This window comes from Anarrhichthys ocellatus, unplaced genomic scaffold, assembly GCF_004355925.1.
Source record: "Anarrhichthys ocellatus isolate YVR2014 unplaced genomic scaffold, GSC_Weel_1.0 scaffold37, whole genome shotgun sequence".
Classification (NCBI taxonomy): domain Eukaryota; kingdom Metazoa; phylum Chordata; class Actinopteri; order Perciformes; family Anarhichadidae; genus Anarrhichthys; species Anarrhichthys ocellatus.
This window is the reverse complement of record NW_022280067.1, coordinates 24,437-47,084: the sequence shown is the minus strand read 5'-3', so window position 1 is coordinate 47,084 and position 22,648 is coordinate 24,437. Positions and strand designations below refer to the sequence as shown.

The window sequence follows — 22,648 nt, the reverse complement described above, 5'->3', positions numbered from 1 at the left end:
TCTCTCTCTCTCTCTCTCTCTCTCTCTCTCTCTCTCTCTCTCTCTCTGTCTCATGTCATAGTAACCTCCTGTCCAACCCGTATGTGTGTGATTGTCATTTGACCTGGCTGGGTCAGTGGCTGAAGAAGACCAGGGTGGTCAGTGGAAACCCTCGCTGTCAGAAGCCAGCCTTCCTGAAGGAGATCCCCATCCAGGACGTGGCCACACCAGACTTCACATGCGACGGTGAGCCAATCTCGCACTCTGCTTCTCTTTTTGGCTCCGTCCACATGATTGGAAATAACAATGCTTACACGTGAAATATTGCTGAAAGAAGATTAACAATCAAAATCCTGTAGTGTACAACACTAGTGATAGAGTCAAGTGATATAATTACTGAAGGCATTCTCCATTTTCCCAAAAAGACATTTTGAAGTAAATTTGATCCAGGAAGGTTGTTTTGTGCTTGATGATAATGCACAAGTCTTTTAATAAAGTATTTTTTTCAATTATTTTGTGAGATATAAAGGTTGGTAATGTTAAGGAAGGAAAGCAAGACTCTCATGAAAGCAAGAAATTCCTGGACATGCCTGCTGCAGTGCAGCATCATATGGTGAAAGTTCAACAGAGAATACTATTTATATCATCACAACTATTACCCAGAGTGACTTACAATAAGTGCCCTAATTTCCCAAAGGAAGATAAATTGTTCTCAGGGCGAATTCACTGTTATATCAGTTAAATCTTGTCACATCCTCAGGTACGTCAAGTCTTTTTGTTTTACACTGGACTCAAATTAATTTATTCTGTCTGATTCTTGTCTTTTTGTGTCAAACGTAAAACAATCCTTCCAAATTACCAATTGCAAAAGCTTCCATCATCCCATGTTTTAAGATGGCAGATAAACACACACACATCCTCAGCGGGGTATCGTGAGGACAGAGCGATCAGTAGCTATTGGCAAACAGCAGCCGTAGATGACATCAGCTTGTGGTTTCTACAGTGACGTTGCTGTTACCACAGCGATGCCTGCCTGTTGCAACTTAGGCCTTCGTTTTGGCGCTAAGTTTGACGCCACAGACAAAGTGTGGTCTGGCTCTGCTGTCGATTACATTTTTGTTTCTTTTCCTCCCTTTTTTCTTTCTTAATGGCTTTACACTTTAAACTCTTTTCAATCTCCTCTTTTTCTATCTTCCCATCTCGTTCGGCCTCTCTCTTCCTCCTGAGTTCCTTAGAATTTATTACACTTTTCTAATTTCCTGTAGCTGTGCTGCAACCATTTACTGAAAATGAGTTTGGAAAGTAGTTAGCCTTCTTGGCCCAAGTAAGGAAACTGTGAGATGGTATCAGATCTTAATATACATTCTTGCATCTTGCGCGCACACAGACACACACACACACACACACACACATTTGCATTTCAAACTCACCCAGCTGCAGACACAGATTCAGATGACTGATACCGCACTCAAGCCTTTGTACTTCTGTCCTTGTGAGGACCTTACAATGGTTACATTAAATGTCTAATCTTAACTCTATGCTAATCCCTATTATAATACTCAAAAAGTACACTCAACAGAGTGAAGATCTTTGCCAGGTGTGCCTTCCTCGCCCCTCCCAAACAAAGAAGAGTTGAATCTCACTCGGTTGTCCCTCCCGGCTACTTTACAGTCGAGATGAATGTAAAGATAACAAAATGGGGATTTATTCATCTCGTATCGTGCCTTACTTCAGTGGACTCAATCGACAGATGCTCCGAAAATGAGTGCTGATGCTTGTTTGTAACCTATCTGATTGCCAGAAATTACTCTCGCTACTGAAACAGTTGTTGATCACATGCGACCCCTACTAGCCGGTTTAGAGGAATGAGGAGTCAATGATGGTAAAAATTAAAAAAAATAGTTTTTTCAAAAACTGTGAGTCTGTGCAACCACCTTAAGCAAACAGTTATAAATGTGCGTGTTCAGCCCTGGACAGACAGACAGACAGACTGCATGCACACACACTCGACCGGCCACATGATCTCCCCACAGGCTTACGCCCGGTGGAGATAATAGACCAACATTCAGAAAGTCATAGTCGTAAATGAATCCGTAAGAACCGAGGAGCAGCATTGTAGAAATAAACTACAAAACATAATTTGTGCAAAATGTTAGTTACATTTTTATTGATCTTGAGATGAAAGATCTGGATCATCACCAACATCTAATTAATTGTCCTTTGGCTCAATGCCCGCGTGTCCTCAAAGGTTTGAGGACATCCTGCTGCCAGTCAGACAAACAACAGCTTCCCAACAGGGGCGAGCAACATCGCCTCCACACTCTGAAGGTGTAAATCTCAAACTGGTTCTCAAAGAATACAAGCGCGCACACACACACACACACACACACACACACACACACACACACAGGACAAAGGTCCCCATGTCCGGTCTATTTATAGTCGAGTAAAACGACTGTTAAGTTGTAGCGAGGCAGCCGGGGGAAAGGTAAAGTTAATTGAATTTGTGTGAAGATATTTAGCGCACATTTAGATGTTAGTTCAATCAGCCAACTGTGGAGCGAGTCAGCCCACGGCTTCACCTCCCTGTGGACTCAGCAGCTACACACATACACTTGTACACACTTCTGCACACACGGGCATGTTTGCACCCATTTGCTTGACATTTAGACATTAGCACAATTAGAAAACAACCAAGTGAAGGAGGAAATGGCCATGGGGACAGGGGAGATAGCTATTTAACAAACTAAATGTGCACCAAACTCATACCCTTCTACATTAGACGCATGCATGTATATCATTGGATCCCATGGCAGCAAATTGGCACAAAACAGGCACAGCACAACCACACAACTAAGTATGAACATACAATAGATGAGTGTAAACTTGGCCTCTTTCTTTCTCTCTACAGGCAGACAAGTATAGTATACACACACAAACTCAGATTGCAGTTGTGTTATGATTGGCTTAGTGTCCAGTCATCATTATCCTTTGTTATGGTTTTAACTCGGCTTGTTTCACATTTGTGTCCGCAGTTCAAGTATTTACGCTGCAGCTCTAAATTAAAGCTGTGTGTGTTTATCTGTCAGTCAAGTAAATGGAGGGCGTTTTTAGCCAAGAACAAATCTGTAGTCTGTGATCCTTCTTATCTCTGAGTGTGAAACGATTAGAATCACTCAGATGTTTTTAGTCCCTACCACATGTTTGTGCAGCATGTGTGCATGTTTGTGAAACAAAGCTGCATAGCCAAAGCAGTCTTTCTAACAGAACAACTCTTCAGTTTACCACAACCATTAAAAAAAAAGGTGTTTTTTCAACACTAAAGGTTCAATTCATGGTGAAAAGCAACAGTCTTAACATGGTTCCCCAATCTTAAAAAGAAAAGTTTGTAATAAAACGTGTTTTATTCAGATAAATATGATCTCATGCAATTTTTGAAGGGCATTCTAATCTTGGTATGACACAGCAAAAAAATGTCCCCTTGCGGGATTAATAAAGTGCCTATCTATCTATCTATCCATCTATCTATCTATCTATCTATCTATCTATCTATCTATCTATCTATCTGTCTATCTATCTATCTATCTATCAATGCAGGTAGCATAGCTACATGACTGCAGGGGACTTTTCAAACTTACTGCAGTCCGACTCATCAACATCTGGTCAGTGTTTCTCCAGTATGATCTGAGGGAATTTAACAACACTGTGACCTGCAGACAGGTCCTGAGCCATATGTTGAACCACACCGGTGTAGCAGATTTTGGCTGCCTCTGGTCATTTGAAATGGATTGTAAAGTACTCTTTAAAAGTGCTGAGTGCAGAGTTGATTAGAACTGACCAAGTACCACACTTACAGTTCAGTCTTTATCTCTATGCATCCCTCTCTCTCTCTCGGTTTCTCTCCCTTTGTACTCCCCGTTCTCTCCCTCTTTTTTGACCTATCCTGTCTCAACCTCCTGTCCCTCGGTCAAACTCATTTCCTCCTTCCTTTTACCACCCCAGTGTTGCTCTTTTTATTTCTCTCACCTCTGTCCCTTTCTTTTAATTTGCCTGTCCTCCGTTCTCCTTCTTTCTTTGTCTGATCTCACACTCTGTGTCTCCCCCCCTTTCTCTCCAGGTGCTGAGGATAATGGTTGCCTTCCTTCGTCTAGTTGTCCTGACATCTGCACGTGCACAGACGGCGTGGTGCGATGCAGCAATAGAGGGCTGCGCTCTCTGCCCAAGGGTATTCCCAAGGACACCACGGAGCTGTGAGTCACGCATGCACTCACACAAAGACACACACAAACTCAAACGCAAGGATGCGCACGTTCACTCTTGTTCAAATAAACAATACACAAAAGGCAATGAGAATGCCGGCAGACATGCGCATGCACTCAAACAGAAATGGGCATTGCTTACTCTCCACTAAAGTCCCAACCACACACATAAATACACACAGTGCTGCAGTCCAATATTGATGCAGCAGTTTGCCCTCTGCTGCTTCAGGAACTAACACACCATTTAGTGAACACACACACAAACACACACAAGCACACGCGCTTTGTTTCTTTCGGTGTGACTTGATGGGTTTATAGGCAAGTGAGTGTTGCAGGTACTTGTGTGTTTATGTGTTTGTTTGGATGTTAATGTCATAAATCTATGAAGCACTGCAGATATTTGAATCTATCTCCGACACACAATCACATGCTGTTTAATACATTATATAGGCACTGGAAAGACTGCCAGAACAAATACAGACAGCTTAGAGGAGACATCTGAAAGTGTCATTGGGTTATTTTCCTTAAAAATTATTCCGTTTCCAATATTATAATGTTATAATGCCAAAGATACCAAGTAAAGAAAGCCACGGTCCACTTTTTAAATTCAAAAGCTTTGCCATAACTGTGATGGTCTTTCCAAACTTTTAGTCAAAGAGACACTGACAAAAGAAAATGAAAACATTTTAGTTAATAGTACTTTTAATTATGTATTTGCCTTTCTCTGTATAGCACAGCTGCTACATTGTGTCACTTGTTTTGTCTTGTTCATTTTAAGCTTGTAGGAATCCATGTAATAAAGACAAGAGACCAATATAGGAAATGTCTATGATGATGGTAATTGTTAGAAGTGATGCAGGATAAAACAAGAGTAGAATAATGTTAATCGAGATTAGGACATTTAGAAAAAAGTGGGAACACAATCTGTCGTAGGGGAGGTGAATAATTGCACACACATACACATAAAGAAACCCCTTTAGCTGTGAAATAGATCTGCTCTGCGAGGTCAATAGCAGTGATTAGGTATTGATCAGGCTGAATAAGACACTCCATCATACTGTCCACCTGACCTACTTATGACCTGAGAGAGAGAGGAGTGGAGACCAACAGATCATAAAATGTGTGTGTGTTTGTTAACATACTCACACACATACTCACACACACAGCAGGATCAGTAGGTGGATATTGCATATCTGCAGTGGTTGGAATATGTGATTAAAGCTAAATGTTAAACTGTTGTATTAGTGCCAAGCTCCCCCTCCTCAGTCTGGCAGGTTCACATCCAAACACCTGTATTCTAGTCATCTTGTCCCGTCTTAATCGTTGGTAGAATCTTACCTATACATCAGTGTACAGGGTAACTTTAGGTGACGACAATGTCAAAAAGCAACATTTACTTTAGAAAGATCTCTTGTCTGTGAGCTGGGTGGGATAAATGGGATAAACTTTTGTTTTGACACTGTGGCGAGTGCCACGCTCGATGTTTCCCCCTGCTTTCAGTCTTTATGCTATGCTATGCTAAGCTAAGCCAATCCACCTCCTGGCTCTTGCTCAGCTCTAGCTCAGCGGTATAGATCTTCTCCTCATCTAACTCTGTTTATTTCTTACACTGTTTAATTTGTAGCTGATCACATTCACATAGCACACACCAGAACATCATAAATATTACATAAAATACACTACACTTCTCTGGTAAATGTATATGTGCCGTATAAATGTATGTGAGGTTCTACACCTCATTCCTCTTCCCACCAACACTCAACCAAACCCAACTCACATCTGCCTTTCACGTCCTCCGTCTCCTGCACCCTTTAATGTGACAGAAGTTGCAAAATCAAACCAGTTATGTGCTATATTGCCATTTTCTCACACCCGTAGGCCTGTATTTGTGTATTAATATATGTAATACATTCCACATTAACTATGCACCTTTCCCTGCAGTTACCTGGAGGGTAATATGCTGGCATCTGTGCCCAAGGAGCTGACAAGCCTGAGGCAGCTGTCATTGGTGTAAGTACCCCTCACCTAACCTTGAACACACACATATCTCTGTGCAGACGTTTTCCAAATCCACCATGGATCAGTATGTTCAGTATGTTGTCTTTGTGTATATTTGTCTGTGTGCACTCACTGCATCCTTGTATCTGCACAGGGACCTGAGCAACAACAGCATCAGCATCTTGGCCCCCTTCACCTTCAGCAACATGACTCAACTAGCCACACTGTGAGTTACCATGGCAAGGCCCACACCTAGTCATGAATACACATGTCCCCACCCATGTGTTGATGGGTTTTGTGTGTGTAAGGTTAAAAAACACAAGATAAATCAGTGTTCTCTTAACTTTGATTAATCACCCTATCTTCTCTCCCCCTTCTTTCTTCATATTTTCCTGCATTGTTTTTGCTCTCCCATTTCTTGTCTGTATCTTTATATTTTGCTCTCCTCATTTTTCCACTTCTGTCCTCCTTTTACCCCGAATATCACTTCACTCCTCTCCCTGTTTTCTTTTATTCTCTCACCTCCCTCTTCTCCATCTCATTTTAAGCTTCTCTTGTATATTCTCCTTGTATCGTCTTCCTCTTTCATCTCTTTGCCAACATGTGGTATATTGCCTTTCTATCTTCTTATTCCTTTCAAAATTGTCCTTTCACTTCTCCGCTACTCACCCAATGAATCTGTTGAATTATAATCTTCTGTTGAGCCTTTTAAATTCCCCTCTCTCCAATACTTTACTGCCATTCTGTCATACATAAGGAAAGTACATTTGCTCTTTTCCAGCAACGCCCAGTTTTTATGTTTTAAAGAGGTGCACTCATTCACGCCTGGGAGCTGCCCAGTGCAACCACAGGCCTCTACTGTTAGCTCGCAGATAGCATCAGTGGAACACTTGCTGAGTTAAATGCCTTGCTCAAGCACACATTGCCAAGAGTTGAAGAGGTGGAAGAGAGTGTTTCTTTTTCCACATCAGAATTTCTTAAAGGCACAAGTAGAATTTTCCTAAAAAACAATGTAGAGACTCATTCAAATAGAATCCCTCTGTTTCTCCGAAGACACCTTTAGGCTTTATGGTGATCAGTAATTATGATGAGGCCATACTTCATAGTAGAGCATCATGAGTCAAAACCTGTTTAGAGCCAATGTTCTAAGCACTAGGATCGTTATATAGTATTATTTAAAAAAATTAAAAAATCTTGAAAGTCTGTCATTAAATGTTTGTCTCCTTAACCTTTATTCATTACTAAACTAAAGTGGCTCATTAGTAGTTTGAAAAGAGAGAGAAAAGGAAATCCTGTGGTGTGGGAGCCTCATCTTTGCCTCTGACCGTGTTTTTTTTACTCTTCCCACTACTTCATTGGAAATGTGACCTTCATGTTTATTTCCCTTTGTCTAACCTACAGTGGCTACAGGTTCCGTGTTAAGACCAAATCTGCTGTGTCATCTCTCCTGCCTTCCCTCTTCTGTATCCCTAGATTATTTTCATGTAATCAACGATGTAGTCTGAAAGACTAAGATGACATAATTTGCACATACAAGAAGACAACATTGTGTAAAGCAGCATCCTGAGTCACAGAGTGCGTGTCGTGACCGTGTTCATGTCCTCTGTCTTCCAGCATCCTGAGTTATAACCAGATTCGCTGCATCCCGGTCCAAGCCTTCGACGGGCTCAAGTCACTTCGCCTGCTGTGAGTAGCAAGCTTCATCTTCAAGTGCCGCAGTGGATTCAATATTCAACACTCCCCTTTGCTAGTTATAGTGCTGAGCTAAATCAAAGTTTAATCACTCCCCTGGTTCCAGGCCAAGTGCCATGTCAAGACCCCGTCACAAAGCCACCCAATCATTTGTTGTTTCAGGGTACTAAAAAAGATAAAAGTGACAATCTCTCACCTCCTCTTTAATACTCCCTCTCTATCTGCATGCTCTGGCCTCTCTCTCCCCTTGTGCCCCCCCCCTCTCTCTCTTTCCGCCCAATGTTGTATTTGATGGATCGACCTTCAGCCTCAGTTTCTCTCAGTCATCCATCTGGTTGTCCACCCTCTGTCTCGCAAACTCGCACGCACACACGCACAATGTGAACATTTCTGTCTGACCATCTTCTCACACACGTACGAGCTTGGTACACACACTTTCAGTACTGCAATGACAGCAGAGTTACTGCCAAATAGCATTTTAATTTGCAAGGTAACAGTACACCTGTACATCACTGCAGCAAGGTGACAACTTAAATCCCTGCAGATCAGAACACACACAATTGTCAGCGGGTGTTAAATTGCTCTTTAAGATCATTTAGCATCTCTTAAAATGTCAGTTCAGCTTAATGACAAGAAAAAGTATGCGTTCTGCCTATCCGCCTTCGACATTTGCACCTCCACTCTAATATGATGGAGGTGAATGAAATTTCTCTTTTGATGAAAAAATCAACAGCAGCATGTCTTTTGCAAGATTCATTTTTATACAATGAAGTGGTCTCCAACAACGCAAGAGGGTTTGAAAAAGAGCGATTTCATTATTTTGCCTGTATACTATTGAACCACAACCTTGTTGTTTTTAAGCTAGAGGCTCTCAAAAGTAAGACATTTTCCATCATCCCTGATGTTTCGTATGGCAGAGATGGTGCAAAATGTTGAGGCTGATAATCGTAACTTTCTAGTTTGTAGTATTATTGGCTCAAAATTAAAAAAGTAAAGATCTGTTCGTAGAATTTCACAATCAATACGAATACGTTAAATCTAAGATTTTCAACGAAGATGACATTTTTGGTATTCTCTGTCGACATTTCTTTCCCGAACTTTGGCCACCATTGTTATTATAAATGAATGTAAATTGTTTCTAAGAGGTCAGCTTTTTTCTGGCCTTCCCTCCGTGTATTGACTGTATCTCTTATGAGAGCTTTCACCTTGCAGAACTTTTTGTTTCTTTCCTCCTTTCTTTCTTTCATTTTAGTTGATGTTGCCGTGGGGACTTATCCCTCCGTGCCCCCGCATAGCAACTGGTTGCCAGGCAGCCATCACTGTCACTTCCTCATTACCCACAACCCCCTCTGGGCCAGCCTTACGCGGGGGCTGTGTGTACATAGATGCACATGTACACACACACACACACACACCGTGATGCACACAAACATAAAGTTGCGCGGATACACGAGCACACTGACCCAAACATGCACACACTGAATTATGCACATAAAAAGAAAATCTCACACACACACACACACACACACACACACACTTTTCCAATAGTGTTGGTTTGATAGCTGTCCCCTGCTACAGCCCTTCGCTCTAATGGAATGTGAACTTATATCCAGCAGGCAACACACTCAAATGGCGAGACACAAAGGACACACACACACACACACACACACACTCTGCAGTCTGAGCCCTTGGAGACGAAAGTTTGTAACACACATACATCTACGCGCACAAACACGTGCAGCAAAACCCAAAGGCACAAAACAGAAATGCACATGCTCACACCGATACACATCACAGCCTGCAGTTTGTCCCTTTGACACAAAGATTTTTTCACACACACACACACACACACACACACACACACACAGGCGCCATAGTCTGCCTGATGACCATATGAGACAGTTTATTTTCCATTCAGAGACCAGGACAAGCTTTATTGCCCGGCGATGAAAATAAGCTTTCTGTTTATTTTGTGTTATTCTTTCATAAATATTTTATTTATTTTCCATTATAGAAGGGGATGATGGTGTGTCTGCAGCTGAGGAACCACATATAATTTAAATAATTTAGCATGCAGCTAGTCCGGGTTGGTGTATTAGTTTGGTGAAAAGCTGGTATTAGGCAGTTTGGCTGTCGGTTCCACTTACTTCTGATATGATGGCTATAAGGCAGTATGTTTGTTTAGGTATTCATTGGAAAGAGAACCATGAGTGCTGTCATCTATGAGGTAGCCTTAAAAGCAGCGTCTCCATTTGAAGATCAGACAGCTAATACTAGCAGCTGTGTCAATATAAGTACAGTAGCCGTAGAAGTAATAGTGGCAGCATTAGTATGAGTGTAAGTACATAAACTAGTAGCACCCTGAGCTGAAGTCAAAGGTCAAATTCATATTCTTCTCTTTGCTGCAGAAAATGTGATTATAAAGAATACATAATCAAATTACTCCACCACAAATTAAAGTTAACAACAGGTGAAAAGTGACCTCTTGAATTTGTAACAAGATCATTTTTGTGTTTAATATTCATGTACGCCTCTTTCTCTCTCTCCTCCAGCACTCTCCATGGCAATGACCTTTCAACCATACCAGAAGGAGCTTTCAACCACCTCACCGCTCTCTCCCACCTGTAAGTGCAGCCCCATGTATCTGTTTGTGTGTATAAGTGTCTTGGATGCAAGCGCGGTGGTTTACACTTTTAATTGTGTGTGTCTAGGGCTCTCGGTGCCAACCCCCTCTTCTGTAACTGTGACCTGCGCTGGCTCTCTCAGTGGGTCAAGGCTGGCTTCAAAGAGCCTGGTAAGACTGACAAACACCAATAAGAGGCTGTTAGAATATCTGTAATTAAAATATGACACGTTGTCTTCTGTCATGTGCATCTCATATTGCGTATATGTGAAGTTGATTTGAGTGTGTTTTTGTAGGCATTGCTCGTTGCACTGGGCCTCCTGATATGGCCGACAGGCTACTGCTCACCACACCACTCAACAGATTTCAGTGTAAAGGTAAAGAGTGTCCTCTTTACCACCCACACCTGCTACAGCATGTCCTATTGTTTGTCCATACATGCCTGTTTTAGCACCAGATTCTTTCCTGGATTCAATCAGATTAGTGCACAAAAAGGTGGAAAAATCACGGGGAGTGAATCATTTCTGTGTTATGACTCTTTCAACAGTCCTTAAAGTCCTGACTTTTAAGAAGTTTGACCCTTTCACTTGTTTAGATTGTTGAAGTATTTCATTCTTGACCTTGTAGTCTTCCAGTGGAAGATCCAGACCACTGAAAGTAAATCTGTGTAATTTCCTTTCCTTCCACTGGTCTGGGTTTTGTCTTTAGTCAGTCTGCTGGCTAATAGAGGACTTTAATCCAGTCTCAGGGTGAGTTTCAGTGTTTTAGGTGGGCTGCCAATGGTTTGATATTTACATGACTCTGTGCATAGCAGACTAGTGTCTAGCACAGTTGCCTAACACCATGAAGGAATTGGCGTAGTCCAAAATCATGCAGATTGTGAAAATCACAAACTGTGAACTGCTCATTGGTCTCGAAATGAGTGTTAGCTGTGTAGTAGAGTGAGCTGTCCAGGGTCCACCCCAATGCTCACTCAATGCATGCTGGGATTGGCTCCAGCAGTATGGAAGAAATTAAACGTCTGGTGTTTATGTCAGGAACTTCTTTGTAGCTTTTCCACTTTTTCTGAGCACATTGATGAAATTGTTTCTCTGTAAACAAGTGAAGTTTATTGAGATATTGAATGCACTTCAGCTAAGATTAGGAGAGGAATGCTTTAAAGCCATATTGATTCACCTGTTTGTGTAAATACAGCATATAAATACATATAAACACGGTAGCATATTGTACGGTTGTTATGTTTCTAAAAAAAAGAGAAAACTAAATTTTCCGACAATCAAGCCATGAATCATGAAGGACAAAAAACTCCATCCCCTCAGTTGTATTTCAGTGCTACAGAACAGACTACAGGAGCAGCAGACCTCTAACATACCCGCCCCAGGGCTCCCCTGCTCTCACACCAGAGGGAAAGAGAATTTATAACTGGACTTTTTTTAAACAGAGGGAAAAATACATCTTGACCGCCATGGCCCTGCATGTACAAATAAACTGTAACACAGAGACATGTCTGCTAGAAGAATTGTTGGTGTAGGTTTTTTTCCATAAGAAAGTACAAAGTGGACTGTGACTCAGGTGCTGAGATCACTCTCTTGTTGAGGTATAGAGGGACTCATATCATCACCCTAAATCAAATACTCTCTTCCTCCTCTTCCTCGAGGAAACAAATCACTTGTATTGCTCTCCTAAGCTCTTACTTGTCTTATCCTGTAAGGCCTTTTCTTAGCACACCATCCATTAAATATAGTCTGTGGCAGAGCCTTTTAGCACAATATAACTGAATATGTATTGCTCCGTCTTTGACACTTTCCTTATCTTCATCCCTCCTTTACCCCCTTCCTTTTTCTGATCTCATCTGCTTCTGTTATCTGTCTAAGGTCCAGTAGATATCAGCCTGATGTCAAAGTGTGCCCCCTGCCTGGCAGCACCCTGCCAAAACAATGGTACCTGTGTCACCGATACGACTGGATCCTACCACTGCACCTGTCCATATGGATTCAAGGTGAGATACTTGAAAGAGACCCTTTTTTACGTGGAATGGGGTAACCGGAGGGGACGTGCTATTGGTTCTCAGTCTACAACAGAAGCCAGTTTTTCTACATCTCAAAAGCACTGCAGTTAACTAACTATGAAATATACCACAGTGAAATTCCAGAGCACCAAACTATATGTTTTCTATATTTATTTAAAACTAAATCTCTGCTATGGTCCCATGTCAATTGATGTTGTCTCATGTATTCATTTATTGCTGTTGTAAGTCGTGTTTGTTAAGTTCAACACCTCTACCATCCACTATGAAATGTTGGAGACGTTTCCCATCAAGAGTGTAAATATAGTTCAGCAGGTGTGGAAGCAGAACAAATCAATCCTTGAACCTTGACGTTAGTGCCATGTTCTCTCTCCTGATCCCTAATACCAGCTACCTACACTGTCACACAAATAACCATTATTTGGTGGCTCCTCTGTGTTCTGAAGCTTGTGAATTGTAGAATCCAGGCGGCAGCAAAAGGTGTTGCTTTTGCTGACCGATTCACACTTGGCTGCATGACTGAAAGGTATCTGAGATGGATAGCCGTGCTGCATAAGCCTGTGGTATTAGCAGTATTATCAGGCTTAGTTTCGGCCTTGCATGCATAATGTATCTACCTATTCATCAATAGAGGAATGATGACTGCAGCTGGCTGCACTGGGAGGTATTGACTGATCAAAAGACGAAGAGTGTAATAATTGTCAAGACTCCTGCGTTAGGAAAGACATGCAAATCTACTCGCGAGGGGGCGATTTACATTTAAGGAGTGTGTGTGTGTGTGTATAATATATGTGAGTGTCTGCATGTGTGTGTGGATTACCTACCAGATTGTCTGCATGTGTGTGTAGAGATCAGTGGGTTCGAACCTGTGTGTGTGTGTTTAAAGATACACTTATCGTCTCATGTGTACACACACACACCTCATAACCTTTGGGCTTTTACAGGAGGACAAAGCCTTAGTCTCGCTTTTAATTAAAACATCACATGCCAAGGTCACAGACTGGGAAACACTGTTGGGTGTACGTGCATGTGCCTGCGCATGTGCATGACTGAGTGTATTTTTTCCTTTCTGTGTCCACTGGGACAACGTTAATTAAAATGTGTTTGAGGAATCAAAGAAGGAGCAGCAGAGAACAAAAGAGGGAGAGAGAGAGAAGTGAGAGAAACTACTTCTACTAGAGGAGAGAGTGACAGAGGTGGAATTATAAGAAAAGAGAAATTGGAAAGGGTTAAAGGGTGAGAGAGAAAACATCTGACAGAGAGGGATAGTTAGAAAGAGAGAGTGAATAAAGATCAACAGTAAATTAAAAGAAACGAGAAGAGGAAATAATTAAGATGGATGTAGAAGGAAAGCAAGAATAAACGTCCTGTTCTCCACTTTGATCAGGGGAAGTGGGTGTGTTGGCGGCCAAAGGTTTGGTGGTTTGAAATTAAAACTACAGCCACAGGGCTCGATATGGAGAGAGAGAGAGAGTGTGTGTGTGTGTGTGTAGAACCCTGATACGTGATACAGTTCCTAGTGAAAGCTGTTTATTTAGAAAACAGGTGTGAGGCGAGAAGAGTAATGAATCAAGGCAGTAGGCTGCGTCATGCATTTACAGTACGTACACATGTGTAAACTGATTACTGGGATTATGTGTAAGAGGGAGAGAGAAAAAGAACAACAATGAAAGCTCATTGGGAAAGTTGAGCAGTTGTTTAGGATTAGATTAACCAATAAGAATACATTAATTCAACCCTCTATCTTTCTGCAGGCTATATTATTTCACCACAACTAAAATATTATAAAGTCTGTGGTCCCAAAGCAGAACATTTGTATTTTATTACAAGGGCAAAAACTAAAGAGCAACTGTCTGGCCTACCAGACACATATATACATATACAGTATACATGTATAGGATTACCTAACTGTCTGACTCCTTTTAATATGAAGATGTACTGTAATGCACAGGGAAGTTCTCAAGATCCACCGCCCACGTCACAACAAACTGGCAGGAGTTATCCCATTATAGTCACAAAAATATAATCCCTCAACAGCTTCCCACCTCATGAACACATGGAATTGAACCCTTGTCTCTGGTAGGCGAGTGCTTTTATCGCCGCATCACCATGATTTTTTCCCACCATCAGCTTGTGGCTTATTAGCTTCGCTTTTTGTTGTTTGTCTGTGGAAACGGTGACGAACGTCAGAGAGGGTGAACCAGAGGGGTAATGATCTATTTATTATATAGTGAAGTGAACACTTTCAGAACTGTCCTTGTTTGAATAGTGAAATAATCTCTAGAAGGAAAAAAAATCCAATGTTGAATTATTGACTTCTTTTTGCCTTGTCCTCTCCTCCAGGGTCAAAACTGTGAAATACCCATCAATGCCTGTATTAGTTTTCCCTGCACGAATGGAGGAACCTGCCACATTCAGCCTGGCCGTGAAGACCACTTCAGGTACAGATCTGTTGTTAACTAATGTGGCTTATACAAAACTGGTAGTTTTAAACACTGAAAAGGATTGCGCGTGTGTGTAGGTGTGTGTGTATGCGTGCGTGTGTAAGTGTGTTAATGCCTGTGTGTCTGCCTGATTCTTATTGTATTTCAAAACCGCATATTTTAGTTTTTATATATGTAAGATACTTACAGGAATAAAACAGGAAGAGTGATTTCAAAGGAGTCCTTCGGGAATCCATTTATGCTGCAGGTCAAATCTTATTGCCCTTTCTACCCTGCCGCCGCTCTCTATTAGTGGAGACGCTTTAAAAAATTCACCCTATATTCTCATCTAAAGTGAAAATAAACTTTACTCGGCCCCCAGAAATATAGACAACATGATTAGAGTGGACAGTCTTCACTGGACAATGCATTATCTGAGATAAAAACTTACTTCCTTATGATGTGTTTTCCTGCCTGTGTGTGTGTGTGTGTGTGTGTGTGTGTGTGTGTGTGTGTCGTGGAGTGGAGTGGAGTGGAGTGGGGGAGTTAGACAGGAAGAGAGGGGACTTTTCGAAGGAGGAACACCCATTTGGGCTGCTCATTAAATCCTTGAGCCCTCTCTGACCTCCTCACTCGCTTAAAGGGATGTTTTAAACTTCTGTCGGTTTCCACATCAGAGTCTCTCAACTGATTCTGCATTAATCTGTCGGCTCTCTGTTCCCATAATGTACATGCGTTATTGTGCGTTATTTATTTTGTGGTATAATAATATAATATATGCTTGATGGAGACTCATTTCTAAGCTATGGTTTCAATGTCAATATTTGAGAATGAACAAGGAGAAGGGAAATCTGTTGATGTGAGCATTTTATTTAAACAAAAGCATTGGCACACCAGTGTGTTTTGTGTTTCCGTTCTATACCATGCAAAGTCAATTTATAGAGATTACTGCTACTGCTATTGCTAACTTTGCTAGTTTTGCCCCTTCACACAAGTTCATAATGCAATCTATAGTGCAAACAACACAGAAGTATCAAACTGCTCTATTCTGACTGAATAAATGCACATGTAATTACCTAGAAAATACATTTTATAAACTGTAGGGAAATAAATCCCCCCTTAAAATCGTCAGTTAACAATTTGAAAACATCCATAAAAAAATGCTGTTCAGGATTTTAAGCTTATGTACAACAAAAGCACAACCCCACAGTCCATAATGTGCCTCTTCATTCATCTATATTTATTCGAGGAAAGCGTACCACACTTGCTCGCTTCTTTCCAGTAACCCCTGTTTCACATTGATACAGTTTCACACATTCACACCTGGGAGCTGCCCAACACAAGCACAGTTTGACTCCTGGTTGCAGAGCAGCTCCACTGGAGACGCCGGGGGTCAAGCTCCTCTCAGTGGCAGCTGTTGAGGGAGTGGAGAGCCGAGCTGATACAGGATCTCAAACTTGCTTTTCACACTTCGGCTTAATTTGAACATAGTGCCAGGAGACAAAATAAAACTCAACCAAGGGGACCACAAACCAAAAGTAATCAAAATTTTAGAAATGGGATGAATTAAAAAAAGACTGGATATAGTATGAATTTTTAATTTGGTGCATTTTTAACACAACAGTCTTTTTGCCATTTAACTTAACCAAACCACATCAAATTGTTCACTCTTTAAAACTCTTTGAAGGGCCAAGAAGGCAGCATTAGAGGTGAAATTGCTTCAATTGAACAAAACATATTAAAATACTGTAAATTGTGCAAATGAATACTATAATTGTGCATATACTCTTACACTCGTGTGTACAATGCATGAGGACCCGTGTCCCTGGCAAGGTCATCAGTGTCTCTCCAAAAAAAAGGTCCAGACTCGTGACAAACAGCCTCTTTGATTGAAACAATTGTCATAAATATCTTAACCAGATTTGTCTGTTCCCTTGTCCTTTGTGAAGCTTTGATGTGCGTCTGGCCTTTAACGTCCTGCCTGGTAATGCTATTATGGGTCTCTTTACCCTTTACAGATCTTCTCCTAATGTTAATACCAACACAGGTAGAAACGTGCCCTCTGAGACACAGAGAGAACGAGAGAGAGGGAGACCCTTTGACATTTTAACATGTTATACAATCAGTTGGGAACATTCAATAAGTCCAATTAGCCTCTGCTCTTAGCGGGGGCCCATGTGTCAACCTATTTCCTCGAAATGTCAAGACGGGGATTTGATTGGTGGAACAGTGCTTTCTGACACTGTCAGTGTTTGCAAACTTCTTCTCATTTGTATTTATTTATCATTTGTTTCTCATGGGAAACATAATGTCTTTGTTTTCTTTCTTTCTTACCCTTGCAATATTTGATTATTCCTCTGCTTCCCTTTATTGTTTTTCTTTCTTCATTCCTTTCCTGTTGAAGCTGACTATGCAGACAAATGATCACTGATTAATGTAACAACTTTACCAATTAAGCCAATCAGAAATCAAACCACTCCCAAAGCCAATATTTTATTTGTGCTACAAGGGTAAAATATGATGTCTCAACTACGACTTGTACATGCCTCTTATTGGCAGGTTTGTGATTGAGACAGGTGTGCTTTTATATACTAGATTATAGTATATCTAGTTATAGATAGATATAGTATTTTCTTTATCAGGGGCTGATGGAGACCAGACCACAGCTAAAAGAAAAGTGGTTTTGGACTTTATTTTGGCAAGTAATATGATGTTTTGTGTCTGCTGGATGTGTAACAAGGCGACGGGATGCTAATATGTTAGCCATAACAACTCATGTTATTTGATTTAGACCCCTTCTGGCCCGCCGAGGTGCAAAATTGTTCAACGCAGCTTTAAATGTCGATTTCTGAAAGCAGCAGGCAGATGTGGTGGGGTAACCAATGACTATCCTCCATGTGTGGGAAGAGAGAGAGAGTGAGTGAGATGAGTGTTAGTGTGAGAAAAAGGCAGCAGCGTCAGATGTGAACAGTCAGATTGAGAGTGAAACAAAAACAATCAAAGAATATAAAAAGTTTTAACAGGTGCATGGGAGCAGAAAGGACAGAGGATAATGTATTTTAAGTGCTTCTATTTGTGTGTGTGTGTGTGTGAGGGGGGGGGGGGGGGGGGGGGGGGGTGGGGTTGTAGTGTGTGTTTTTGAGGGTGTGTGATCTTCTATCATAAGGAGTTAACCGGACTGAGATAAGAAGGGTGGGAGAGAGATCAAGGGCTCGAGAGAAGAGAGGGTGAAATGCATCTAAAGATATGGGGAGAAAGAGAGTGAGAGGGGGGTGGAAGATGAATGGAGGGGAGGAGGAGGCTTTGATAAGTATTTTATAGTTGCCCATGTGTTTACTGTAGTTTATATCAGCATGTTTCTTTCTCAGCTCCGGGTAGGTTGGTTTTGAGGTTTTTTTTCTAGATGCTGGAGAAACTTTGGCTTCTGGTGTTCAGTAATGAAACATCCCCCAACAACAAAGACAGAGATGACATGAATCAAAGGGCTGTGTTCAAAGGAGCTGACTGCTTTTCTCTAAGTCTTAGCGCAGAGGAAGACACAGAGGTTTCGTGTGATGCATTAATAGTTAAACATTTGAACAGCAATGTTAAAATTTAATTTCTGCTATAAAATGAGGCATGAAAGAGTGTCTCTTGTTGGACCGCTAAATATAGATATGCCATGGCTCCAGTGGTGTGTAAGAACCAGCACAGGAAGGAAGAAAACCCATTAGAATACAGATTATATTGTTTTCTTCAAAGCTCTTATTGAAGAATTTAAGGGGAAGTGGGGTTGAGCAGCTGATTGATCTGGCTGATTGATTTTATCTCAAGTTGTGCAGCAGGAGTGTGTGCTCAGAAGTGGCCCGGTCCCCATCTTATAATGCACATTGTGTGTGTTTGTGTGTGTGTGTAGCTGTGTGTGTCCGCCAGGTTTCGAGGGCCAACGTTGTGAGATGAACCCAGACGACTGTGAAGACAATGACTGCGAGAACAACTCCACCTGCATCGACGGAGTCAACAACTACACTTGCGTGTGTCCACCCAACTACACAGGTACATACTCACATACACACAGACACACACAAACACACACACACACACACACACACTCACACACACATCTATTTCTACTCTCAGATGGTCCTGAAATCATCAGTCTTTGCCCCCTGAGAGGCTGGGATAGCCACCAAGTCCCTCCACTACTGCACACACACAATCACACAAACACACAAAAAAAATCATATTTTCCACTTTACTGGATGGTAAGTTAGTAAAGGACAGGCTGACCTGAAACTGCTCTTACAGGAGGTTTAAGAGCAATCACACAGGAAAGAAAGAGAGGTGGGGGCAGGGGGGCTGCTAGAAGGAAAGGGGGAAATAAACATAGCAAGGGAAAGGGGTAAAAAAGGGCAGAGAGAGAGAGAGAACTGTGTTGGTGCAGCAAGTTGAACTGCTGACTGGGAAGTTAAGTTTTTATATCTGTGACAGTGTCCTCTAAATACACACATACACACACAGCTGGTCCCCTTTGACACTGGATCTCAGTCAATATATACACACACTCACCCGCACACGCACTATGTCATTATCGTTGTTGGCATAGAGCAGCCTCTCACATTGCCAGCCACCTTACCACATACAGCTGTCACACACACACACACACACACAGCTGGTTCCTTTGGCTCTGAACCTCCGCTCAGCTCAGTGAACCGGGGCGTAATCATCAGGTGTCACATTAAGAGGACAGTCCTTCGCTAGTCGCTCAGCTTTCTCCAAACTCAGCAACCAGGACTGTCACGTCAGATTTGCACCAGTGGGGGAAAAAAGCAAGATTTAAGGTCACAGGACCTTTTAAACCGCCGATACAAAGTTTCTACAACCGAGGAGTTTCAATTCAAAAAGAGAAAGCCACGGTTTTAAAAAATTGGACATGAGAAGGAATGTGCTGCATTCTGTCTTGTAGATTATAAATGGTCACCAAGGACCATTAGGGTTCATTCTCTGGAGACAAAAATGAAAAGTACGTTAGGGTCTTGAAATGGGGCAAAATTACTTGATACACCTCTTGACCATAAATATCCATATTACATAGTCTGGCCAGAAGATTTGTTCAGGGCCAAACAGTCCAGTCATCCATAGCCCCTCCATTTCAAATATTATGGTTCAGTTTTCCAATGCTGGAAACCCACTAGCCCTTAAAATAAATGATAGCCAATATTATTTAAAGCTATGAGGGTGAATATTTCAGCAACGTGTTGTGTTTTACCTCCGACATTAATTAATATGCTTATAAAATTGGGACAAAACTTACTTAAATGTGTTCAGGTTAGCACTTGAACATAATTTAATCACTCTCATAACAATTTGGAGGCTACAAATTGGATACTTTTGTGTGAAAGACAAGAAAGACTACACATAGTAGTAAAAAAACAGAAGGCCAGCTGCTAAATCACACTCAGCATGTTTATCGCCATCAGTCACCGATGGTCTCATATGTGTATGATACTCATACTAAGCTATCACAGCTAATTTCACGTTGATAAATTCATGTTGACATCTTTAACCGAGTCTCCAAAATGTTAAATAGCGTGCCCAGGTGGCACAGACCGTAGATTTAAAATTACACTTTGTCTTCATTTGCTGAAGCATAAAGAATTTCAGATGTCTTTCCCAGCAGTCGCCGGAGTGTCCCGTCGCTCAGGACACCGTGCGTCTAGAAGTGACCTGAGAAAAGAGTGGTGGAGACAGACAGGGCGGGAGCGAGGCGGCGGGATTAGATTAAAGCAGGCAGAGAACGATGGAAATGTGCTTGACCTTTCTCAGTCCCCTCTTCCTTCATATGACCAATTGCAGCTACTGCTTTCACGCACACTGTTAACCTTACTCACTCTTTGAGTGTGTGTGTGTGTGTGTGTGTGCGTGTGTGTGTGTGTGTGCGAGTACATCTGCAGAGTAGCTGCTGTTACACAGCCTATTAACCCCCCTCTCCATCAGCTCTGAGAAAAAGCTGATAATGCTGTTCCCTGTGTCTGTATACATGAAGTCTTCCACTGCACATTATCTGAGGCCTTGAACAAGATAGACACATACATAAATAATCTCTTTCCACCCCTTGTTATTCTCTCTTTTCCACTGTCATTTGAAGCTGACAGAGAGAACATGTGAAACAGTTAGACTGGCCCTCTCCCCCCCCCATCTCTTTTCTTCCTCCATGTCAAGTCTTTCTCTCGCTCTTCTCCCTTTACTGTAATAAATATTTACTTTCTCTCTTTGTCACCAGGTGACCTGTGTGACGAGATGATTGAACCTTGTCTCCATGGTTTCGACCCCTGTCAGCACGACTCAAAGTGTGTCCACGTCGGCCGCACTTACAGGTGAGTGACAGCGTCGCAGGAGGTCAGCACTTACAGGGGTCAGAGGTCACATCACAGAAAGTGACAACAAAGTGACAGGAGAAGCGGGGTTTAAAATGTTAAAAAGCTGACTATTTCGTGAGACAAGGAGAATCTGAGCGGTCATCGCTGCCCCGGGACATTAGCTCTTGATTAGACAAATACAGGGAATAGAGGGAAACAGATGACACAACACTTAGTTACACTGTAGTTTAGTTAATGGTTTGTTAAATAACTCTTACACAAATACATGCAATCCTTGGACTAATATTAGCATAATATTGGCTGAAATTTGTGTACTTTGTAGCAACTCATCGGCATCCTCTCGCCAGTATTTTTGCCCTTACTACTTATTACTTTTCTGTTGTCTCTTGTGTGCCTCCAACTTTGTAGATGTTTTAACCTTTAGATGTATTCTAGAACCTTTCAGCTGAACATAGCTTTTCGTAAACCATAGAAATGAACTCTTAAATGTTTCGTCATCAAACTTAAACTAAAACTATCTTGGAAAGTTTCGATATTTGCTGAGGTTACATCATTATGTTTATTGGGCCATGGAGTACACTTTAACTACAATTTATACATGTGCATTCGTGCACTGCAGCCCACTCAAGTATACTTTATATAACCACTCTGTTTTTACACATTTAATAATTTAGCCATTTAGCTAATTCTCTAATCAAGTGAAATCTACATTTGTTTTGCTTTTTTCTTCTCGAGAGAAGAGTTTTTATAACTGTATATGATTCATTCAATCATTCACATGTTTAAAATTAAACTTATCCAAAAGGAATTTGGTCCAACAGTGAGTGGTAAACGTGTTGTTTCTAAAGACACAGGCTGTGAATAGAACTGTACCGTACTCTTTGTACAGTAAAGCATCTGTAATCGTGAGGCAAAGCCCGTTGCCCACACACACAGTAATCCCATCCATATTTCCATGTCACTTCAGGTGCGAGTGTTTACCGGGCTATGTGGGCCAACACTGTGAGCAGGACTATAACGACTGCCTGGAGAATAAGTGTCAACACGGAGCGGAGTGTGTGGACGCTGTCAACGGCTATACCTGCGTATGTAAAGAGGGTTTCAGGTGAGAGTCGTGGAAAACGCACCATGAGGGCGGCAAATGGCTCCAACAGACACAAACACGGTTACACACTGCAGGGCCAGACTGGGAGGAGACACAGATGGAGCTCCATAATCAGACACTTGACTGTCTTGACCCACTGTGTGTGTGTGTGTGTGTGTGTGTGTGTGTGTGTGTGTGTGTGTGT

At 41.7% G+C, this 22,648-nt stretch overlaps 1 protein-coding gene across 1 annotated transcript in view; it reads left to right on the top strand.

The window, feature by feature from the left end:
- Window positions 1–22,648, top strand: part of slit3 (slit homolog 3 (Drosophila)) — a 229,059-nt gene that overhangs the window by 191,517 nt on the left and 14,894 nt on the right. The window contains exons 15-27 of the mRNA XM_031867001.1: window positions 62–225; window positions 4,097–4,229; window positions 6,180–6,248; window positions 6,391–6,462; window positions 7,851–7,922; window positions 10,481–10,552; window positions 10,640–10,722; window positions 10,848–10,928; window positions 12,426–12,550; window positions 14,921–15,018; window positions 18,896–19,035; window positions 21,263–21,356; window positions 22,327–22,464. Of these exons, the coding sequence (XP_031722861.1) occupies window positions 62–225; window positions 4,097–4,229; window positions 6,180–6,248; window positions 6,391–6,462; window positions 7,851–7,922; window positions 10,481–10,552; window positions 10,640–10,722; window positions 10,848–10,928; window positions 12,426–12,550; window positions 14,921–15,018; window positions 18,896–19,035; window positions 21,263–21,356; window positions 22,327–22,464 (1,341 nt within the window). The remainder of the gene's footprint in view (window positions 1–61; window positions 226–4,096; window positions 4,230–6,179; window positions 6,249–6,390; window positions 6,463–7,850; window positions 7,923–10,480; window positions 10,553–10,639; window positions 10,723–10,847; window positions 10,929–12,425; window positions 12,551–14,920; window positions 15,019–18,895; window positions 19,036–21,262; window positions 21,357–22,326; window positions 22,465–22,648) is intronic.